This window comes from Rhipicephalus sanguineus, chromosome 3 (assembly GCF_013339695.2).
Source record: "Rhipicephalus sanguineus isolate Rsan-2018 chromosome 3, BIME_Rsan_1.4, whole genome shotgun sequence".
NCBI classification, from domain to species: Eukaryota; Metazoa; Arthropoda; class Arachnida; order Ixodida; family Ixodidae; genus Rhipicephalus; species Rhipicephalus sanguineus.
The window spans coordinates 80,141,483-80,163,060 of record NC_051178.1 but is presented as its reverse complement, the minus strand read 5'-3'; the positions used below and the strand labels follow the sequence as shown (position 1 = coordinate 80,163,060).

At 50.8% G+C, this 21,578-nt stretch overlaps 1 protein-coding gene across 1 annotated transcript in view; it reads left to right on the top strand.

Moving 5' to 3' along the window:
- The window catches only part of LOC119386785 (transmembrane 9 superfamily member 2-like), an 80,053-nt gene that overhangs the window by 28,458 nt on the left and 30,017 nt on the right, over nucleotides 1-21,578 (top strand). Inside the window, 6 exon segments of the mRNA XM_037654057.2 lie at nucleotides 319-412; nucleotides 3,585-3,712; nucleotides 5,814-5,946; nucleotides 17,269-17,414; nucleotides 18,976-19,087; nucleotides 20,249-20,328. Of these exon segments, the coding sequence (XP_037509985.2) occupies nucleotides 319-412; nucleotides 3,585-3,712; nucleotides 5,814-5,946; nucleotides 17,269-17,414; nucleotides 18,976-19,087; nucleotides 20,249-20,328 (693 nt within the window).

Below are 21,578 nucleotides of genomic sequence, written 5' to 3'. Positions count from 1 at the left end.
AGTCAAGACCTATTAAGAACAGCAACTGGTGGTCTTTTTATTTTTTTCTTAGAGCGTTAATATTAGAAACAGTACAATCCGGACGTATTGTTCACCTCAGTCAAATTTATTAGCGCTTGGCGAAGAGTGCGATGTGAAAATAACCCCGGAGAAAAGGAGGTGGGGGTGTTTTGCCACTTCTTTAGTCTTAATCGCCTCCGGAGGCTTCGCCCATAGGGTTGCTCTGAAACCGACGTTCTCGAAAGTTAGTTGAACTAGGAAACGGGCTCTGCGGTATATATAAGTGACCTGTCAGCCACCTCGCGTTCCTCTGTGCAGCTTCGACTTCTGCAAGACCAAGGAGCCGGTGTCGCCGGTTGAGAACCTTGGGCAGGTCGTCTTCGGCGAGCGCATTCGTTTATCGCCGTACAAGGTAAGCGCGCGAGCTACACGTCAGGCTTAGAGCCGGCTACATTTTTGCGCCCGCCATTTTAGTTTTTCTCGTCAGTATCGCGACATCAAATTTATTTATTTATTTCTATTAACCGCATCGCGCCATACGACATTACAGGAGGGAGGGCATTACAGCACGTAAAAAGCCTGAGCAGCTTCAAAATGATTGCGAATAAGGGTTGTTGTAAACCTGTAAGTTAGGTTCCTCGAAGTTTTACGGTCGATATCCACTGTTTCCTCTCATACACATCTACGATGTAGCTCGAACCTGTTGTAAGAATCTTGTTGCGCTACGGCTTTAATAATAGAGAAAGAGAAAACGCAGTGAAATCACCTCAAGGCAATATTCGCACCAGAACAGTTCACAAGAGCTAATCGAGCCATTCGCGATGTTGCACACAATATTAGCGAAGTTGGCTGTTCAGTAGCAGCAGCGCGTTTTGGAACACGAAGATTTGAGAATTCAGCTTCTAGATTGCAGGTTTATACTGTGAGCGTTGACGTAAATTTATCTACACGTATCTCAGGACAGTAAATATTCTTCTGTAACTATACATGATTTGTAGACATCCCTGAAGCTTTATGTACTATTTTGCGATCGTACGTTTGAAATAAGATGCGCTTTACTTTTGCATATGTTGTTACGCGAGTGACATGTGATGCTGCGTAGATGATGTGGCGTTGCTACTTCTGTAAAAAAAAAAAAAGACAAGACACACTGTTCACGCTAAAGGGGGTGAGAGCTTAGTCAAGCCGTCATATACGCACCGGCTTTCAGAGCGAAAGCTGTTATGAGATCACAATGACAGTGCCGTAGTTGTCTACCGCCGCCACCGCCGGTGTCTGTAACCGCTATCGCGCGAAATAACAAAAAAAAAGAAATAAATAAAAAATATCCGGGATCGGATGAGATTTGAACACGCGGGCCTTCCGCGTGGCGGTCGAGTACTCTACAACAGAGCCACGCTGGTGCTTGAAGCTCCTTTGCAAAAAGATCATATACAGGCGTCATGTCGGTCAAGGAATCGCGTTAACATATGCAATATGGTGTGTCAGAAGAGTAAAATAAAAATCAGGCGTTACACAATACCAATTGCGCAACGAGTGTGCGGCTTAATGCTTCCCAGCCACTGCAAAGTGCTCAGCCATATAATTCTTCATCGTCATCAGCCACATGCAGCATCAACAAAGCGCACATAATGCCTCACAGATGTGCAACGGGTACCTCGCTTATCCGCAGAAAGACGAAGAGTGGCATAGTGGGTGCTTCCCCACTTTACAAATATTATGATTTATGGCGTAGTGGATACCTTGCGTGTGTACGCCCCAAGAGTGTTTGCCGCTCTTCGAGCTTTCGCTGTGACTGTGCTGCGCGTTGCGCGCAGGCCTGACGTTTTTTCTCTTGCTCCTCATGCTGTATTCCAAACATGCGTAACTACGCGTATTACTACGCATATTACTTAACACCTGCCCGTCCTGATTATTCAGCTGTAATTGCAGCGCAGAGGTATCTGCTCATGAGCGAACACACGGTGAAGATAATAGCTTCTGTCATAGAGTTTCATAGTATGAAACTCCGTGGCTTCTGCCCAATCATTTGCAGCCGTTTCGATAACACGCCCTTCACCTTAGACACAGGCTATATACGAATCCATCGTCTAATTTTAGGCAGCGCAATTTATTATTCGGCTGGTCACTTCATTCTAAAATCAATGCGCGCCGCCTTTGCATCACACTTCTGTCATCCATCAAGTAGAATGCACTACATGCGCTTAGTGATATGCTGTTGCCCGCCTTCACCTGCCATCACCAAGAGCGGTTTATCGAAGTTATACTATGCCGACTCCGCATTGGGCACACACACTTGACACACAACTTTTTACTCGCAAATGAGGAACAACGAATACGTGAAGAACCGTTGACAATTATACACATCCTAATCGCATGCCCCGATTTTGTAACGCGCTGAAGGGACAAAAATATCCCAGCAAGTGCAAGACATACCTTTACACCGTACTCTGCTTCTAGATCATCCTCGTGTACCCTTGACTTATGTGCTGAGCTTTCTAAGAGAATGTGGATTTTAAATGAGCTTTAAAACTGCATCATTTCACTGTTTATTACTTAACACCTTGTGACTGGCTCAGCATAGTCTCTAACTAACTAACTAACTAACTAACTAACTAACTAACTAACTAACTAACTAACTAACTAACTAACTAACTAACTAACTAACTAACTAACTAACTAACTAACTAACTAACTAACTAACTAACTAACTAACTAACTAACTAACTAACTAACTAACTAACTAACTAACTAACTAACTAACTAACTAACTAACTAACTAACTAACTAACTAACTAACTAACTAACTAACTAACTAACTAAACTATTGTCTCGCTTCATTATTACACCAGACATAAAGCGGCCGTCAGTGGCTTGCGCAACCTCTACACATCAGTGTGGAGGTTCGCAACAATTCGGTTGCGAATGGCACTGCGTGCATCCATCAAATAGACAATTGCGGGGTGCACTTTTCTCTTCATTTCAATCATCAAAAACCACTCCCCCCATCAAATAGTGCAAAAAAGGCCTCCTCTTCTTACCAAAAGAAATCCACAGGTAAATTCGAGCTTTCAGTAAACCTGGAATTTGCAAAAAAATATTTTATATTGATTATTGCGGGGTTGGGCTTATGAAAATATTCGTACACTCTGCAATTGCGCTATTCGAGCATTTATACTACTACTACTACTACTACTACTACTACTACTACTACTACTACTACTACTACTACTACTACTACTACTACTACTACTACTAATAATAATAATAATAATAATAATAATAATGACAACAAAAATTAGAAGCTTTTTATTTCCATCGACGATAGAGGAGACGGCGGGTATAGGTTACTTGAGAAACAAGCAACTTTACAGCAGCCCGCAGCCACCTCTACAATTCAGGCAGCGATAGCACACATATTCAGAATACAAGAAATTAAAAGAAATCAATGCACTTTCATGGGAAACAGTCACAGAAGTAACAAAAATTAATAGCGCTAATATAGGTACTCAATGATCGCGTTTCGTGTGTGGCCGTCGTACCTACGCGGGCCTTTCCTGATTAATTCACCCCAAACTGCGCAGATCCGCTTCCTGGAAAACCGGACATGCGTGTCGCTGTGCAACAAGACGTACAGCATTGATGACCATGCCTCCATGAAGAGGCTCGAGAAGCTCAAGAAGGGCATGAGCAAGAACTACATGCACCACTGGTGAGCACGGATCGAGGGCGGGACTGTAAGGAGGTGGTGCTGAAAAAGGAAACACTGCGAAGCAACATAGCGGATGAGATCACAGTGACATCATGAGCTCAAGGTCTTTTCAGTTATAGTGTCGCGCAAGCCAGGCGTGGCACAATTCTGCTCCTTGAGCTAGACTAATCGTAAAGGCTGTATCAGCATGGCGATAGGTCTCGGGGCCAGGGTTGACAACGATCGCATATGTTTAAGCGTTGTTTCTTTGCTGTGATATGGGGCAACGCACCCCCCCCCCCCCCACACACACACACACTCCCCGCACACTTACACATTCTCGTAGAGTTGATCAGGCGATATGATGAAAGCCTACGCTTACGCATACGACGCGATATGCGATACGTAGGTGGGCATTGTAGAAGCGGGGAAAAGCTCCCGTCACTGTTCTTGAAATGGACCCGACGTTTCGGGCGCCATGGCGATTCACAAACCTGTGTTGAAGCTCGCCGGCTTGCTGTATACGGCCGAAGGATCGACCTTTCTAAAGAAGCCAAGGTGGTGACGCGGGCTAGTTGGTCGTGATGACCGGCATTCATTAGGTAGCGCAAAAATAGAGACACAGACACAAGAGAGCACACGTAGACGGGACTATAGCGCCCGTCCTGTCTACGTGTCTTCTCTTGTGTCTGTGTCTTGATTTTTGCGCTACCGAAATGAATGCTTCCGAAGAACAACACCGGGAGTTCTTCTACAAGCTGGGTGTCTGGTTACGAGTGCCCAGTCAGTTACATAGGCGAAAGCGCGCGGTTTCATGCGAGAATCCGCCTCACAGGAATGATGTGAGAAGATTGGAAGCTCGACGCAGCGCAGCGCTGTTGCAAAACACATTGAGAAGCAGGACCACAAAGTGGCCGACACCGAAGCAAATCCCGCAAGGAGGCGCTTACTCGAGGAGTCTTTGCAGAACATCCCTGGCAACATCAACCGCTCGCTGGGAACAATGCCTTCTGTGTACGTGCACGGCCTTCGATACGCGATGGAAAGGGGAAACCGAGTTCAGAGGATAAAGACGAGAGGCTGCTTCCACAAACAATACAGCCGCGCCACGAAGAAGGGACCGAACGGGTTTCGAAACGTCAGGTCCATTTCGAAACTTTGGCTGGAGGCACTTATGCTGCTAGAATTCATTCACCCAGCCAGACATATATCGGTCAAAATGTTTACATTTAAGAGGCGGACATTTATTTCCACGAGAAATGGGATTGCATAGTTTAGGCGTGGATACCAGACCTTGACAGCCAGGCTAGCTGTTAGCCTGATTTAAACTTTCTTCATGTGCGCATCGTCCCGTCATCGTCATGGCACCGGCGGCCGCGTCATAACGTTTCCTCGCCGGTTTCTCTTCGATTATGGGACAGCAGAAACGTTGGCTAACTGTCATGTATATGACACCTTACCATCCCATCTTGCAGACAAAAGAGGTGAGCAAGCGCTCTTCCTTTGCTAACGCCGGCCTCGGGACTACGGCGATGATGGAGCGGATGGCCGCTTTGTGAACTAGGCTTGAGGATTTCTGCGAAACATTCTAGTTTGGCGTGAACTGGGAGAAATAGCAGCGCGCGTCCTAAACGAATAGACGAAGAATTGATAGGCGGATATCTTAGTTACCTGGACCCTGAAATCTTCTGTCCATGTGATTTCTGCTCCTTCCAGAGGTGTCCTTGAGCAGGCGAAAGAAAATATACAGCTCGCGATCTGTGTACGAAGAAAGTTGTTACGAACTAAGGAAAAAAAGAAACGAAGCATTAAAGGGTGTTCATTGAAGGGCAATAAATACCGCTAAATTTAGGCCGTATAATAGATGCGCAGCTACGGAAATGAAATCGGAAAGAATACAAATATCCCATAAAAAAAAAGAATGCCGAAGTCTCACTGCTGAACATTATCGAGAAGTGCATGTTTCTTTAGGAGCTGTTGTGTGCGAATGCACTGTAAAAAAGAGCCTGATCTACCCCTGATCTATCTCCGGTTTCTGTGTCGGTTTCTGTGTCGGTCTTCGTCGTTTTTTGATTGTCGATTAGTGTATGGTATAGTGCACTCACGTCCCACACTCACGCAGGATCGTGGACAACATGCCCGTCACGTGGTGCCACTCGACGAGCGAGCTGAGTGGCCAGACGTGCAGCATGGGCTTCCCTATGGGCTGCTACACGTTTCGCAACAGCGTTCCCCGAGGAATATGCGGAGTCTACGTGAGTCACATAACTCATATACATAGTGTGGCCACTTTCAAAGCCTACGCATATCTTAGTCTGCTACTTGTATTTCTCAGATATTTGTAGCGATGGTAAAGGAAAAAAATTAAGCGGTATTATTGTTCTTTAAGCGTCTATAAATGCACTTACCCCTAGCATTCGATGAACATTTTGTTCACGTGGGTAGCCTTTAAAGTCAGAGAAAACAATCCTGGGGTATGTGCCGTCTTGTTGACAAACTTGACACACACGCGCAAGAAAACAGTCTTCTCTTTGAATGAACTCGTTCAATTAATTTTCATTAATCATCCTGACAGTGAATTTGCCCTTATCTTAAATAAACAATGGTCCGATATCATATATATGCTATAGAACTCTTAACTTAAACCCTCCTTTTGGTATTGCCACGCCCGCTTCTTGTTTTTTTTATGTGTTCGGGTTTGGCCAGCAAGGACGGTTAGCAACGCTCGATGCTGACCGCGCCGGTCAGCGTCGCCTAGCCCGTATCCGGAAAACTAAGGGCAGCAACCGATGGAGGTGCGGTTGCTGTACGACGAAATACCGAAGATCCTCCGCCGCCAACGACGACGCCACGACAAAATTGTAAGAACACGACGCAAACCAGATTGAGCCCCGACGACGAAACCTCGGGGCATGAAGAAGACCTGTCGACGCGACGTAAAAGTAGCGGGACAAGCCGACCTAGCCGTGACCCTACGCCACGACCTAACCACAACGCAAGACAACGGACGAGCGATCTCGACGTACTATTCGACGGCCACAACGTCACCGCTCCCGTCGACACCGGCGCCGACTATTCCGTCGTCAGTGGAGCGTTCGCCACAAAGTTGAAAGTTAGGACTGCTTGGCAAGGCCCTGAAATCCTTACCGCTGGAGGCCATATAATAACGCCGGCTGGAGTCTGCACCGCAAGAGTCACCATCGATACCCGGACTTATCCTACGAGCTTTATAATCTTACACTGCTCCAGGGATGTGATACTTGGGATGGACTTCCTCACTCACCACGGCGCCGTCATCGATCTCATGTTTCAATCCATAACACTAACCTCAGAAAAAGCGCTGCCACCCCACACGACGGCAGGGAACCACGCATTGAATGAGATAGATGAGCACGTCACTGTTCCGCCTCTCTCCAGCGTCATCATTTTCGTCGGCACCGAAGAAACCGCAGACATTGAAAGCGTCATCGAGGGCGATCAGCACCTGCTCCTGAACCGTCAGATTTGCGTCGCAAGAGGCATAGCCGAGCTGCGTGACGGCAAAGCAAAGGTGGTGCTGACAAACTTCAGCCACGAATATAGGCACCTCAACATCGGTACGACGGTTGCCTACATCGACGAATTCGTGGACGTCAGCAATGCTTTCGCCTTCTTCGATGCTACCGAACCTGCTTCGATGGATCGAGGTCCCAAAACACATTTTGACATCAACCCAGGCCTCCCGAAGAGCAAGCAAGACCAGCTCAAAGCCCTGCTCCTGCAATTCCAGGACTGCTTCTCTTCGTCGTCAAGAATTCGACAGACCCCAGTCGCAAAACATCGCATCATAACAGAAGAAAGTGCCCGACCAATCCGTCAGAGCCCATACCGAGTTTCGACACGAGAACGCGAAGCCGTTAAGAATCAGCTCGACGAAATGCTACGGGACGAAATCATCCAGCCGTCCAAGAGTCCATGGGCGTCACCTGTGGTGTTTGTGAGGAAGAAGGATGGAACCCTACGTTTCTGCGTTGACTATCGTCGCCTGAACAAAGTTACGAAGAAGGATGTGTACCCTCTCCCCCGAATAGACGACGCCCTAGATCGACTCCACAACGCGAAGTAGTTTTCGTCGATCGACTTCAAGAGCGGCTACTGGCAAGAAAAGACTGCCTTTATAACACCAGACGGCCTGTGCGAGTTCAAGGCCCTTGGTCTTTGCTCGGCACCTGCGACTTTTCAACGCGTTATGGATACAGTGCTGGCTGGCTTGAAGTGGCAGACGTGCCTCGTTTACTTGGACGACGTCGTTGTGTTTGCCTCCGACTTCGACGAACACCTCGGGCGCCTTGAAGCGGTACGTCAAGCAATCAAGAACTCCGGACTCATCCTGTAACCAAAAAAGTGCCGCTTCGAGTACGACGAGCTCTTGTTCTTGGGCCATCTCATTAGCAAGTCTGGAGTTCACCCGGACCCGCGGAAAACAGCTGCCATTGCTGCCTTCCCGCCGCCCACCGACAAGAAGGCCGTACGCCGATTTCTGGGCGTGTGCGCATAGGCATGCGCAGGGTTCCCCATCAGGGGGGCAAAGGTTCATCGCAGCGCCCCCCCCCCCACCCTACTAAGCCAATGTATGGGGCAGATTTTGCGCCCCCCCCTCTTAGGTGACTAGAAGGGTCAATGTACGGGGCAGATTTTGCGCCCCCTCCCCTCTTGGGTGATTAGGGGGGGGCGCCCCCTTGCCCCCCCCCCCCCTGTGCGCACGCCTATGCTTGTGCGCCTATTAAAGACGTTTCGTCAAGGAATTTTCACGGATCGCCGAGCCACTGATGAAACTCACGAAGACCGACGTCGAATTCAGGTGGGAAACGTCGCAAGTTCAAGCATTTCAAGAATTGAAACGACGCCTGTAGACGCCTCCGATACTTGCGCATTTCGAAGAACACGCCCCATACGGAAATCCACACGGACGCAAGCAGCGTAGGACTCGGCGCCGTCCTTGTGCAGAAGACCGACGGAATGGAGAGGGTTATCAGCTATGCTAGCCCGTCGCTATCAAAGGCAGAAATCAACTATTCCACAACAGAAAAAGGAGTGCCCGGCCATCATCTGGGCTGTGAGCGACCACCACACCTTGTGTTGGCTAGCTAAATTGAAGGACCCTTCAGGCCGCCTCGCACGATGGAGCTTGCGACTTCAAGAATTCGACATTACCATCGTTTACAAGCCCGGAAGAAAACACTTTGACGCCGACTGCCTGTCTCGTGCCCCCGTGGACCCGCCGCCGCAAGGTACGACCAGGATAATGACTACTTCTTGGGAACCATAAGTGCTGACGACTTCGGTGAACAACAGCGATCCGCCCCCGGAACTCGGAGGCCTTATAGAATACCTCGAGGGCAAGATCACCGTCATTCCGAAAGTATTCAAGCGAGCACTGGTGTCGTTTTTCTTACGCAACGGCCTTCTCCAAAAGAAGACCTCACCACTTCGAGCCAAGTACCTTCTCGTGGTGCCTTCAGAATTGAGACCAGAAGTCCTCCAGGCCCTGCATGACGACCCGACATAAGGACACCTCGGTGTTTCCCGAACGCTAGCAAGAATACAGGAAAAAGCACTACTGGCCGCGCCTTGCTGCCGACGTCACTAGCTACGTAAGTACGTGCAGAGAGTGTCAGCGACGCAAGACACCGCCAACAAGACCATCGGGCTTTCTTCAGCCGATCGAGCCACCTCGGCGACCGTTCCTACAGATCGGGATGGACCTCCTGGGGCTGTTCCCAACGTCGACTAGCGGTAATAAGTGGGTTGTCGTAGTTACCGACTACCTGACCCACTACGCCGAAAAACGGGCCCTGCCCAAAAGCAGTGCCGCTGAGGTAGCAAAGTTCGTTGAGAACGTCGTCTTACGTCATGGCGCCCCAGAGGGCCTTGTCACGTGGTCGTGACGTCGACGAAGACAGCAGTCGGCGTTTGCAGAATGAAACTGTTTATTTGGCCGAACTTGTGGCCGGAAAAATGAGAACTAGAACTACAGCAATACACGCTGTACAATGATAGCGGCGAACAGGGCGTCGGCCGTCGATCAACTGACAAGCGGTCAAGCGCGTCGGCTTTTATACAGGCGCTATCGAACTTTCCAGCAATATCGCTGGTGGCGGCATTATCTCTAGACAAAGCTGGAACATTCGCGTGCGGGTCGCAATCTTAACAAAACGATCTACTACAATCGTGAAGCTTCTCGAACATTGCTTCGCGGACAGCGTCGAGCGTTGATAACCGTCCCTGCCGGTCAAACCCGAATACATCAAAACAAGACAAGAAGTGGGCGTGGCATTGCCCCCCTCTGAAAAAGCATCGTCCCGATGCTTGTGAAAGAACATAGGAGGGAAAAAAAAAGAACAAGTGCATACACAAATAAATTACAATAACAAAGCAAAAAAATAAAAAAAATAGGGTCCCCAGGTTCGCTAACGCGCAAAAAACGGCTTAAGACGCACGACATGGACGACTTCAGGTCGTGCGCGGCGTCGCTGGGAGTTCGTAATGCCGTCCGGGATGACCTCGTAGTAAAGGGCGCCGAGGCGTCGAAGAACCTTGTATGGCCCGAAGTATCGCCGAAGGAGTTTTTCGCTAAGCCCACGTCGGCGTATCGGCGTCCAGACCCAAAGACGGTCGCCGGGCTGGTATTCCACGAAGCGTCGTCGAAGATTGTAGCGACGGCTGTCGGTGTGCTGCTGGGTCTTGATGCGCAGGCGGGCGAGCTGTCGAGCTTCTTCGGCACGTTGTAAGTAAGCCGCTGCATCGAGATTTTCTTCGTCGGTGACGTTGGGTAGTATGGCGTCGAGTGTCGTCGCCGGGTTCCTTCCGTAGACCAACTTGTGCGGCGTCATCTGCGTCGTTTCTTGGACGGCCGTGTTGTATGCGAAGGTCACATACGGAAGGATAGCATCCCACGTCTTGTGCTCAACGTCGACGTACATGGCCAGCATGTCGGCGATGGTCTTATTTAGACGCTCTGTGAGGCCATTGGTCTGTGGGTGGTAGGCGGTGGTGCGGCGGTGGCTCGTCTCGCTGTATTTGAAGATCGCCTGAGTTAGGTCCGCAGTAAAGGCGGTACCTCTGTCTGTTATGAGGACCTCTGGGGCGCCATGACGCAAGACGATGTGCTCCACGAAGAACTTGGCTACCTCGGCGGCACTGCCTTTGGGCAAGGCCTTTGTCTCGGCGTAACGGGTGAGGTAGTCAGTTGCTACGACGATCCACTTGTTGCCGGAAGTCGACGTCGGGAACGGCCCCAGTAGGTCCATCCCGATTTGCTGGAACGGCCGATGAGGTGGTTCGATTGGCTGCAGAAGTCCCGCTGGCCTAGTCGGCGGTGTCTTCCGTCGCTGGCAATCTCGGCAAGTCTTAACCTAGTGGGCGACGTCGGCAGGAAGGCGTGGCCAGTAGTATTTTTCCTGTATCCTCGCGAGCGTGCGGGAAAAGCCGAGGTGGCCAGCCGTCGGGTCGTCGTGCAGGGCCTGCAGAACCTCTGGTCGCAGTGCCGAAGGAACAACGATGAGGTAGTCGGCCCGGGCCGGAGAGAAGTTCTTCTTTACGAGGACGTCGTTTTTCAAGAGAAATGACGCCAATCCCCGCCTGAATACTTTTGGAACAACGGCGGTCCTGACCTTGAGGTATTCCACAAGGCCCCTGAGTTCCGGGTCGGCTTGCTGTCGTTCAGCGAAGTCGTCGGCACTTATGGTTCCCAAGAAGCAGTCATCATCGTGGTCGTCCTGCGGCGGTGCGTCGACGGGGGCACGAGACGAGCAGTCGGCGTCGGAGTGCTTTCTTCCGGACTTGTAAACGACGGTAATGTCGAATTCTTGAAGTCTTAGGCTCCACCGCGCGAGGCGACCTGAAGGGTCCTTCAAGTTGGCTAGCCAACACAAGGCGTGGTGGTCGCTCACAACTTTGAAGGGTCGGCCGTAGATGTAGGGGCGAAACTTCGATGTAGCCCAGATGATGGCCAGGCACTCCTTTTCTGTTGTGGAATAGTTGATTTCTGCCTTTGATAGCGACCGGCTAGCATAGCTGATGACCCTTTCCAATCCGTCGGTCTTCTGCACAAGGACGGCGCCGAGTCCTACGCTGCTTGCGTCGGTGTGGATTTCCGTATCGGCGTGCTCGTCGAAATGCGCAAGTATCGGAGGCGTCTGCAGGCGTCGTTTCAATTCTTGAAATGCCTGAACTTGTGACGTTTCCCACCTGAATTCGACGTCGGCCTTCGTGAGTTGCGTCAGTGGCTCGGCGATCCGTGAAAATTTCTTGACGAAACGTCTGTAATAGGCGCACAAGCCGAGAAAACGGCGTGCAGCCTTCTTGTCGGTGGGCGTCGGGAAGTCAGCGATGGCAGCTGTTTTCCGCGGGTCCGGGCGAACACCATCCTTGCTGATCACATGACCCAAGAACAAGAGCTCCTCGTACGCGAAGCGGCACTTTTCAGGCTTCAAAGTGAGTCCGGAGGTCTTGATTGCTTGAAGTACAGCTTCAAGGCGCCGAAGGTGTTCGTCGAAGTTTGAGGAAAACACAACGACGTCGTCCAAGTACACGAGACATGTCTGCCACTTCAAGCCGGCCAGTACTGTATCCATAACCCGTTGAAAAGTCGCAGGTGCCGAGCAAAGACCAAAAGGCATGACCTTGAACTCAAACAGGCCGTCTGGCGTTATAAAGGCAGTCTTTTCTCGGTCTCTCTCGTCGACTTCTATTTGCCAGTAACCGGTCTTGAGGTCCATCGACGAAAAGTACTTTGCGTTGTGTAATTGTCGTCTATCCGGGGAAGGGGATACACGTCCTTCTTCGTGACTTTGTTCAGGCGACGATAATCGACGCAAAAACGGAGAGTCCCATCGTTCTTTTTCACTAGCACCGCGGGGGATGCCCACGGACTCTTCGACGGCTGGATGATGTCGTCGCGTAGCATTTCGTCCACCTGTTTCTTCACGGCCTCCCGTTCCCGTGTCGAAACCCGGTAGGGACTCTGACGGAGTGGTCGAGCATTTTCTTCTGTTATAATGCGGTGCTTAGTAAGGGGCGTTTGTCGGACCCGCGATGACGACGAGAAGCAGTCCTTGTTTTTCTGCAGAAGGCATCGAAGCTGTTGCTGTTGGCGAGCGGGAAGACTTGGGTTTACGTCGAAGGGTGGCTCAGGTGTTGGGGTAGTCGTCGTAGCTTCGTCATGATCTGAAAAGGCAAACGCATCGCTGACGGCCAAGATTTCTTCGATGTATGCAATCATAGTGCCCCTGCTCAGGTGTCTGTATTCTTGGCTGAAGTTCGTTAGCATCACGCTTCCTTTTCCTTCATGCAACCGAGCAATGCCCCTTGCAACGCAAATGTCGCGGTCTAGTAGCAAACGCTGATCGCTCTCGATGACACCTTCGATGTCTTCAGCTTTTTCGGTGCTGGCGGGAATTATGATGCTGGAGCGAGGCGGGATGGTAACTTGATCCTCGAGCACGTTCAGGGCATGGTGACATGGATTCGTATCCGGCGGTGTCGTTTTGTCCGACGATAGGGTTATCGACTTGGTTCTTAAGTCAATGACGGCGCCATGATGGTTTAAGAAATCCATGCCAAGTATGACGTCCCTGGAGCAGTGTTGCAAGATTACGAAACTCGCAGGATACGTGCGATTATTGATCGTAACTCTTGCTGTGCAGACTCCAGACGGCGTTATTAGATGGCCTCCAGCGGTACGGATTTCGGGGCCTTCCCAAGCAGTCTTAACTTTCTTCAACTTCGTGGCGAAAGGCCCACTGATGACGCAATAGTCGGCTCCAGTGTCGACGAGAGCGGTGACGTTGTGGCCGTCAATGAGAACGTCGAGGTCGCTAGTTCGTCGTCTTGCGTTGCAATTGGGTCGCGGCGTCGGGTCACGGCTGCGTCGGTTTGTTCCGCTGCTTCGACGTGGCGTCGTCAGTTCTTCCTCAGGCCGCGAAGTTTCGACGTCAGGGCTTCGTTCGTCTTGCGGCGTGTTCTTTAGATTTCGTTGCGGTGTCGTCGTCGGCGGCGGAGGATCTTCGGTAGTTCGTCGTACAGCAACCGCACCTCCATCGGTTGCTGCCCTTAGTTTTCCGGATACGGGCTAGGTGACCGGCCCCGGTTTGGGCCAGTGTACTGCCGGCGGTGCGGAGACATGTAGCGGCCGGGCGACGGCGAGCGGGAAGGTCGTCGTTCTTGCCAGTGTGTTCCGGTGAGGTAGTCGTCGATGTCCCGAGGCCGTTCGCCTGGCTGCGGGCGCGGCGCGTTGACGGCGAATCCTCGAAGGCCCATCTGTCGGTACTGGCAGCGGCGGTATGTGTGGCCGGCTTCCCCGCAATGATAGCAGAGCGGTCGGTTGTCAGGGGCACGCCAAACGTCGGTCTTTCGAGGGGCGCATGGTTGTCCTGTCGGCGGGCGGTATGGCATCGGTGGTGGTGGCGGCGGTGCCTGACGTCGGAACTGCTGCGGCGGCGCGGCGTCTTGACGCGGGCGAGGAGGGGCGGCGTTGCGTCGGGCTGCAGCAGCATAGCTCATGGCTTGCGGCTGAGGCAGTGGCGGTTCAAGGTTGCCCAGCGACTGTTGGATTTCTGATCGAACGACGTCTGCGATCAAGTCCACTTGAGGCTGCGCCGAAGGTAAGAGCTTGCGAAGCTCCTCCCGCACGATCGCTCTGATCGTTTCACGCAGGTCGTCGGAGCTGAGGGCATGAACAGCTGGGCTGTCTTGAATCAATCGGCGATTATATTGGCGGTTACGCATTTCCAGCGTCTTCTCAATCGTGGTTGCCTCTGAGACGAATTCTTGGACCGTCGAGGGTGGGTTCCGTATCAGCCCAGCGAAGAGCTCTTGCCTTACCCCTCGCATGAGGAAGCGGACTTTCTTGTCCTCGGGCATGGCAGCGTCAGCGTGTCGAAACAGTCGGGCCATTTCCTCTGCGAAGATGGCCACGCTTTCGTTTGGTAGTTGCACCCGTGTCTCCAGCAAGGCTGCGGCCCTTTCTTTTCTGACGACGCTTGCAAACGTCTGCAGGAAAGCGCTCCGAAAGGCGTCCCAAGTTCGAAGAGTGGACTCCCGGTTCTCGAACCAGGTCCTTGCTGCGTCTTCAAGGTAAAAGTAAACGTGCCGCAGCTTGTCCTCGGAGTCCCAGTTGTTAAATTTTGAGACCCTTTCGAAAGTCTCGAGCCAGGTGTCCGGGTCTTCGAATGACGACCCGCGGAAGGTTGGCGGCTCCTTGGGCTGCCGGAGTAGGATCGGCGCAGGCTGCACGGGGTCGGTCATCGTCGCTGCGGTGGGTGTTGGGACCTTGGGCTGCCTCGTTTGTTCGGGAAGGAGCCCGTGCTCTGGCTGCAGTCCCTTCTGCCTGCGGCTTGTTCGACGATCCGGGTTTTCTTTGCTGTCGTCCTCCTCGCGGCTTGGGCTTGGGTCAGCGCTTCGCGGGGGCGTCCGGATCATGGAAGAAGCAGCACCTCCACCAGATGTCACGTGGTCGTGACGTCGACGAAGACAGCAGTCGGCGTTTGCAGAATGAAACTGTTTATTTGGCCGAACTTGTGGCCGGAAAAATGAGAACTAGAACTACAGCAATACACGCTGTACAATGATAGCGGCGAACAGGGCGTCGGCCGTCGATCAACTGACAAGCGGTCAAGCGCGTCGGCTTTTATACAGGCGCTATCGAACTTTCCAGCAATATCGCTGGTGGCGGCATTATCTCTAGACAAAGCTGGAACATTCGCGTGCGGGTCGCAATCTTAACAAAACGATCTACTACAATCGTGAAGCTTCTCGAACATTGCTTCGGGGACAGCGTCGAGCGTTGATAACCGTCCCTGCCGGTCAAACCCGAATACATCAAAACAAGACAAGAAGTGGGCGTGGCATCCTCATCACGGACAGAGGTACCGCCTTTAATGCAGACCTAACTCGGGCGATTCTGAGATACAGCCACACAAGCCACCGCCGGACCACCGCCTACCACCCACAGACCAATGGCCTCACCGAGCGCCTAAATAAGACCATCGCCGACATGCTGGTCATGTACGTTGACGTCGAACGCAGTACCTGGGATGCCATTCTTCCGTACGTGACCTTCGCATACAACACGGCCGTGCAAGAAACGACGCAGATGACGCCCTACAAGTTGGTCTACGGAAGGAACCCGGCAACGACGCTCGACGCCATGTTACCCAACATCCCCGACGAAGAAAACCTCGACGTCACTCTTTATCTTCAGCGCGCCGATGAAGCCCGACAGCTCGCCCGCCAACGCATCAAGAATCTACAGATGACGGACAGCCGCCGTTACAATCTTCGACGACGCTTCGTGGAATATCAGCCCGGCGACCGTATGCGGGTCTGGGCGCCGATACGCCGACGTGGGCTCAGTGAAAAACGTCTTCGGCGATACTTCGGGCCATACAAAATGTTTCGACGTCTCGGCGCTCTTGACTACGAGGTCATCCCGGACGACATTACGAACTCCCAGCGACGCCCCGCACGACCTGAAGTCGTCCATCTCGTGCGCCTTAAGCCGTTTTTTGCGCGTTAGCGAACCTGGAGACTCTACTCTTTTCCTTTGTTATTGTAATTTATTTGTGTATGCACTTGTTTTCTTTCTTTCTATGTTCTGTCACAAGCATCGGGACGATGCTTTTTAAGAAGGGGGCAATGCCACGCCCGCTTCTTGTTTTATTTTGATGTATTCGGGTTTGGCCAGTAAGGACGGTGAGCAGCGCTCGACGCTGACCGCACCGCCGTGTTCCAGAAGCTTCGCGATTGTAGTAGATCACTTTGTTAAGATTGCGCGCAGGACACGAAAACTCTAGATTATTCCAGAGCTTGCGCGACCACCAGTGATAAGACTGGAAGGTTCGATGCGTGATGTATAAATGCCGACGCGCTTTACCGCAGAGCAGTTTTATCGACGGCCGACGCCCTGTTCGCCGCTATCAGTGTACAGCGTGTATTTCTGTAGTTTGACTTTCATTTCCCGGCCAAAAGTTCGGCAAAATAATGTGTTTCATCTTGAACATGCCGACTGCTGTCTTCGTCGACGTCACGACCCCGTGATAATATGACCTTTTATTATTATTATTGTTTTTTGTTGGGGTTTTGTCGCATTCTAGTCAACGCTCAACTTTCGGTTAGCTGGGGGTGAATTCCGACATGTTCCTTGAATAATTTAATGTGGCTAGGTGCTAGCAAAAGAAAAAAAGAAGCGTAGCCGAGCCGCCTACATAATTAAGAAAAAAGAAGAAAAAACGTTTAAGAGACTTTTTAACGCCTCTGGCAGCGTTTTTGATGAACCGGGGCGATTTTTCTATGTTCAAAGAAATTAGTATAGACTTACTATACTACATATGCTCTAACTAAAGTTTCATTTCATTCTTTTTTTTACTCCCAATCGAAGGAAATAAGGTGAACCAGCTCTATAGAGTGATGTAGGAATAAGCTTTCGGTTTTCCTGCGTCAAACGCAGGCGGGTTGCCAGTCCTTCTAACGCTATCGCATGACGGCTTCTCAGATTTATCATTTGTTTTGTTTTTTTCTGTTGGCCATGACAAATGCAGTCGGCCTACTCCAAGCCGGAGACATTCTACCTGTTCAACCACGTGGACCTGACCATCTCGTACCACAAGAGCGAGAAGGAGTCCTGGGGAAGCTCCTTCATCGAGGAAGGAGGGCGCATCATCTCCGTCAAGGTGCAGCCCCGGAGGTGCGTGGCGTAGTGCTTGAGGCGGTGTTGCGCATTTACGTGTACGCCTATCTACTGACATCGCGGTTAAAGCGGCGCTCTCAGCGAACACAGAAACGAAGCTTAATAACTTTATCAACTGTCGTAGAAGCGGGGAAGGGATCTCTCTCAAACGGTGTTAGTCACGGTTTATGAGCGACTTGAGCCTCAAATATATGGCAAAAAAAGAACGAGAAAATCGTCCATGGCGTTTACCGTGGAAGTGTTGCGTTACTAAATCGTGCCACATAATATATACTGTCGTACATAGGCGTTCGAAGGGTTCTCCATTGCGTAGGGGGGGGGGGGGCAGAAGAGGAAGCTTCACTGAAGCGCCCCCGTCTCCGCATCGGTCGAGTTTGAGAGAAAACAAGCTTCGCAAGGGATGGAAAAAATGTCAATGAAGGATGACGTGCTTCCCACAACTGCCCGTATTTTTCCCCAGCTTTCTGGAGGTATATATCGAGGTGGGAAGTAGAGTTTGGCATGCAACATGAAGCCTCCTCGGCCGCCATTATCGTCGAAAACCTGCGTGACCATAAAGGCTCATTCACACCTGCGACTTGCGCCGGTCGCGCGACCATTTGCGACTGACCACCAAAAGGCGACTCGAGGCGACCGGTGTTCACACCTGTTTTGCGACGTATACCCGTCGCCACACAGAATTCACGTCTGCTCTCATATGGCTCGTATTGCCATTGCGCCGTAAAACAAGCCGACTTCCCTGTTCCTGCGCATGTGATTGGCTCAGAGGTTTGCGACTGAATAAATCAAGCAGCGAACGACTGTGCCTAAATAGTCTCCTTGCGACCAAGCAGCAATTTGCGACCGTTTGCGACTTTGCGACTAACTTGGTCGCAGGTGTGAGCGAGCCTTAACACTATATACAGCTTAAAAAATGACTGGACAGGCCGGAGTTAGTAAAGGTATGGGGCAGATTTGGCGACCCCCTTGGATGATCGCCCCCCCCCCCCTCCTCTCCCTCTTCTGCCGCCCCTGTGCGCACGCCTATGCTGTAGATTCTGCAGTTGCTTTGTGACTGTGTGCACTTTCATAAATCGAGCTGCGTGGTTATGTCTCGTATTGCTTACACGCTCAACTATGCTGTAGCTCATATATTCGCACGCGCGCGCGTATAGATGTTTCAACTTTGCGAAGCTCCACGGAGCGTGCAGTTTTTCTTAGTGATTTGATTGTTTTGCTTATTTTTGTTCGCGGCGACTGGCATCACGCAGTGTGGTGACGTACTGAACTGAATTGCAGCTTGTTTGTTTCACATGCAAATAACGGCGCGTGTAACAAAAGGCACCAACGTCACGTACAGCTTATGACATGGCACTGTAGCTGCGCGCCTAATTTTGCACTGATCCTTTTTCTTATGCACATTGATTTCTATATGCTAATGTGCTATAAAGGCAATGGAACTGTTATGCCCGTTGACCTAACATGAATTTATTGAGGCGCAGTGAACGCTTACGGTGCGTGAAGTAAACGGTCATGTAGAAAGGAAGAGATTTTCCTTCTATTTTCATTTCAATTACAGCATCGCACACAAGAAGCGGCTGAACTGTGATTCTGGCGAAACCATGGCACTGAGCTCAGGCGAGATGAAGGAACAGTTTACAGTACAGTACACGTACAGCGTCGTCTTTGTCGTGAGTATATATATCGCGTGGTCGAATGTGGCTTATGCCACGTCAGTCTATTGGGTTCGCGGTTCTGTATAAACTTCTCTTAAGCCTAATTGTCGTGCTTTTTTGTTTGCGGTCTTGTATTTTTCGGTGAATTCACTCACTTCGACAATAGGCCTTGACACATCTGTTTCATTTGCCCCAATTTGGTATGTGTAGGTCCGTGCAAACTTCCAACAGCGGCTTTTGCAGAGAACGAACGGTCCGTAACGCACGAAAAATATTGGAACTTCTGAAGTAAAAGTACTGAAATTTTACAAGTATAATAACCTGAACAGTTCGAAATCGAAAAACTTAAACGATAAAATTAAGACTAATTAAACTAGAGCGAGTCGAGGATGTAACGAAAAATGGTAGAGGCAAGATACAGAGCAGAGAAGACGAAAATCGCAGAGGAAACGGCCGTGGCTAACCTTTGTTTCTAGATTAAAGTGTATTTACCAAGTTGGATAGGTAATATAACTGATGCTTTAATGATGCAACAAGGGGCGCCAAAGGAAGCACCGACGGCGGTGAATACATGCTGCAATGAAATGAGGAAATTTGCAGGCGTGAGACGATTCGGCTGGAACAACACACTATATATGGATGCAAATTAAGTCTGGAGAGGCCTCGCCCAGATCACCGAAGCGCGGCAGCCAATCACCTCTGCGACTGAAAGAAAGTCCCGCTCACGCGGTGCTCTTCGAAGGCGGCGTTACCGGCCGTCCGGTTCACGACGTAAATGTGGGGCACGCGCCCATTGGTGCAGGCTTGCGTACTTCTGTCTTTGAGGGGGAAGTGCCGCAGAGTTCTAAAGTTGCCTCCGACTGTAGAGAGATCGTAGCAAGACACGTCTATTGCTTAGTTGGCATTGTAGGTTAATGATGGTGCCGATGACTATGGCGATGACGATGGATTATTTCTAGCTATAGTTGTCACGTTGACTGTGGCAGAGCTGCTTAATCGCATTTCCATGTCAAGTGAATGAAACGTGGCGTCTTTGTGGCTACATGTCTTTGCCCACAGATTCGCCCTGCTACAAATATTTGTAGCGCACTGTGCAACGTACATTTTAATTTTTTTGCAGTTAATGTTTCAGGGAATTCATATGTTTGAGAAATGTCGCATCTCATCTGCTCGCAGAGGAACGACCAGATCCGGTGGTCATCCCGTTGGGACTACATCCTCGAGTCCATGCCGCAGGCCAACATTCACTGGTTCAGGTGGGTGCAGCATGTTCAAGGACGTGCAGCGCGAGTAAACTGAAAAGAAAAATTGCGGCAGGAATCGACTCGTCTCAGTTATCATTGTCGATGCGAATAGCATGCACGGCGAATTGACGACACTTCGTGTGCAGCGTGAAAACGCACCAAGCGTTTTAACGTGCCAGCTCGCACGAAGTAAATGGTTGAGGAAAAGCGTGACAAGAGTGTGAAAGTACTTGTTTGCTCGCGGGAGATACATATCTCGTGTAGTATCTCGTGCAGTACAACATGCATACCTGACTACGCCCCTGGTATGCTGCAGCATACCAGGGGCGTAGTCAGAAATGTTTACTTTTTGTTTTTTTGTTTTTTTTTGGGGGGGGGGGGGGGCGGTTCAACCATGCTTTATGCATGTTCGTGCGTGCGTTTGTATGTGTGCGTGTATATATACGCAAGTAAAATTGAAACATCTCATGGGGGGGGGGGGAGGGTTAAACCCCATAACCCCCAACCCCTTGGCGACGCCCCTGCAGTCTACTAATTCCCATAGGGGCAGTTCTCCCGCTCCCTATAGTATTTTCATGGTCAGCATGTTTGAACGAATGGTGATGTTTTAATATTGTTTAAGGTTAAATGTGTTAATGGTAAAATGACGACATAGCGTATTTTTATGCTGACAAAAGTAGTGTTCAAGAAGACTAAGCAGTTTTGCCACGCGTCTGGAGCGGTCGTGAATATGGAGAAAACTAAGAGTCCACGCAAGATGTCCGCTTACAATTCCACCACGCTCTCCTCGATCCACCCAAATTTTCAGACACTAAGGCTCTCCTTAGCCTCGACTTTCACAAGGCATTCGACCACGTCTCCCATTCGGCTATCCCTGCCCAACTCGCAGCCCTCAACCCAGGCACCCACACCTACAACTACGTTCGCGCGTTCCTCAACCGCCCGCACGGCCGAAATCATCATAGAGGACCTCTCGTCTCCCACGTACGAGCTTGGCTCTCGTGGCACCCCTCACGGCGCCGTCTTGTCGCCTTTTCTATTCAATCTCGACCTCCGCTCACTTCCTGGCAAGCTGGATCGTATCCCCGGTCTCAAACATGCCCTGCACGTGGGCGACATTGCTCTCTAGGTCACGTCGGGCTCTGACGGCCACATCGAGCAGACGTTGCAACGCGCAACCGACGTCGTCACGTCCCATGTACACGCGGCCGCTCTTACTTGCTCAGCAGCCAAACGGCCCTCCTACTCTTCCGGCCTCTCTA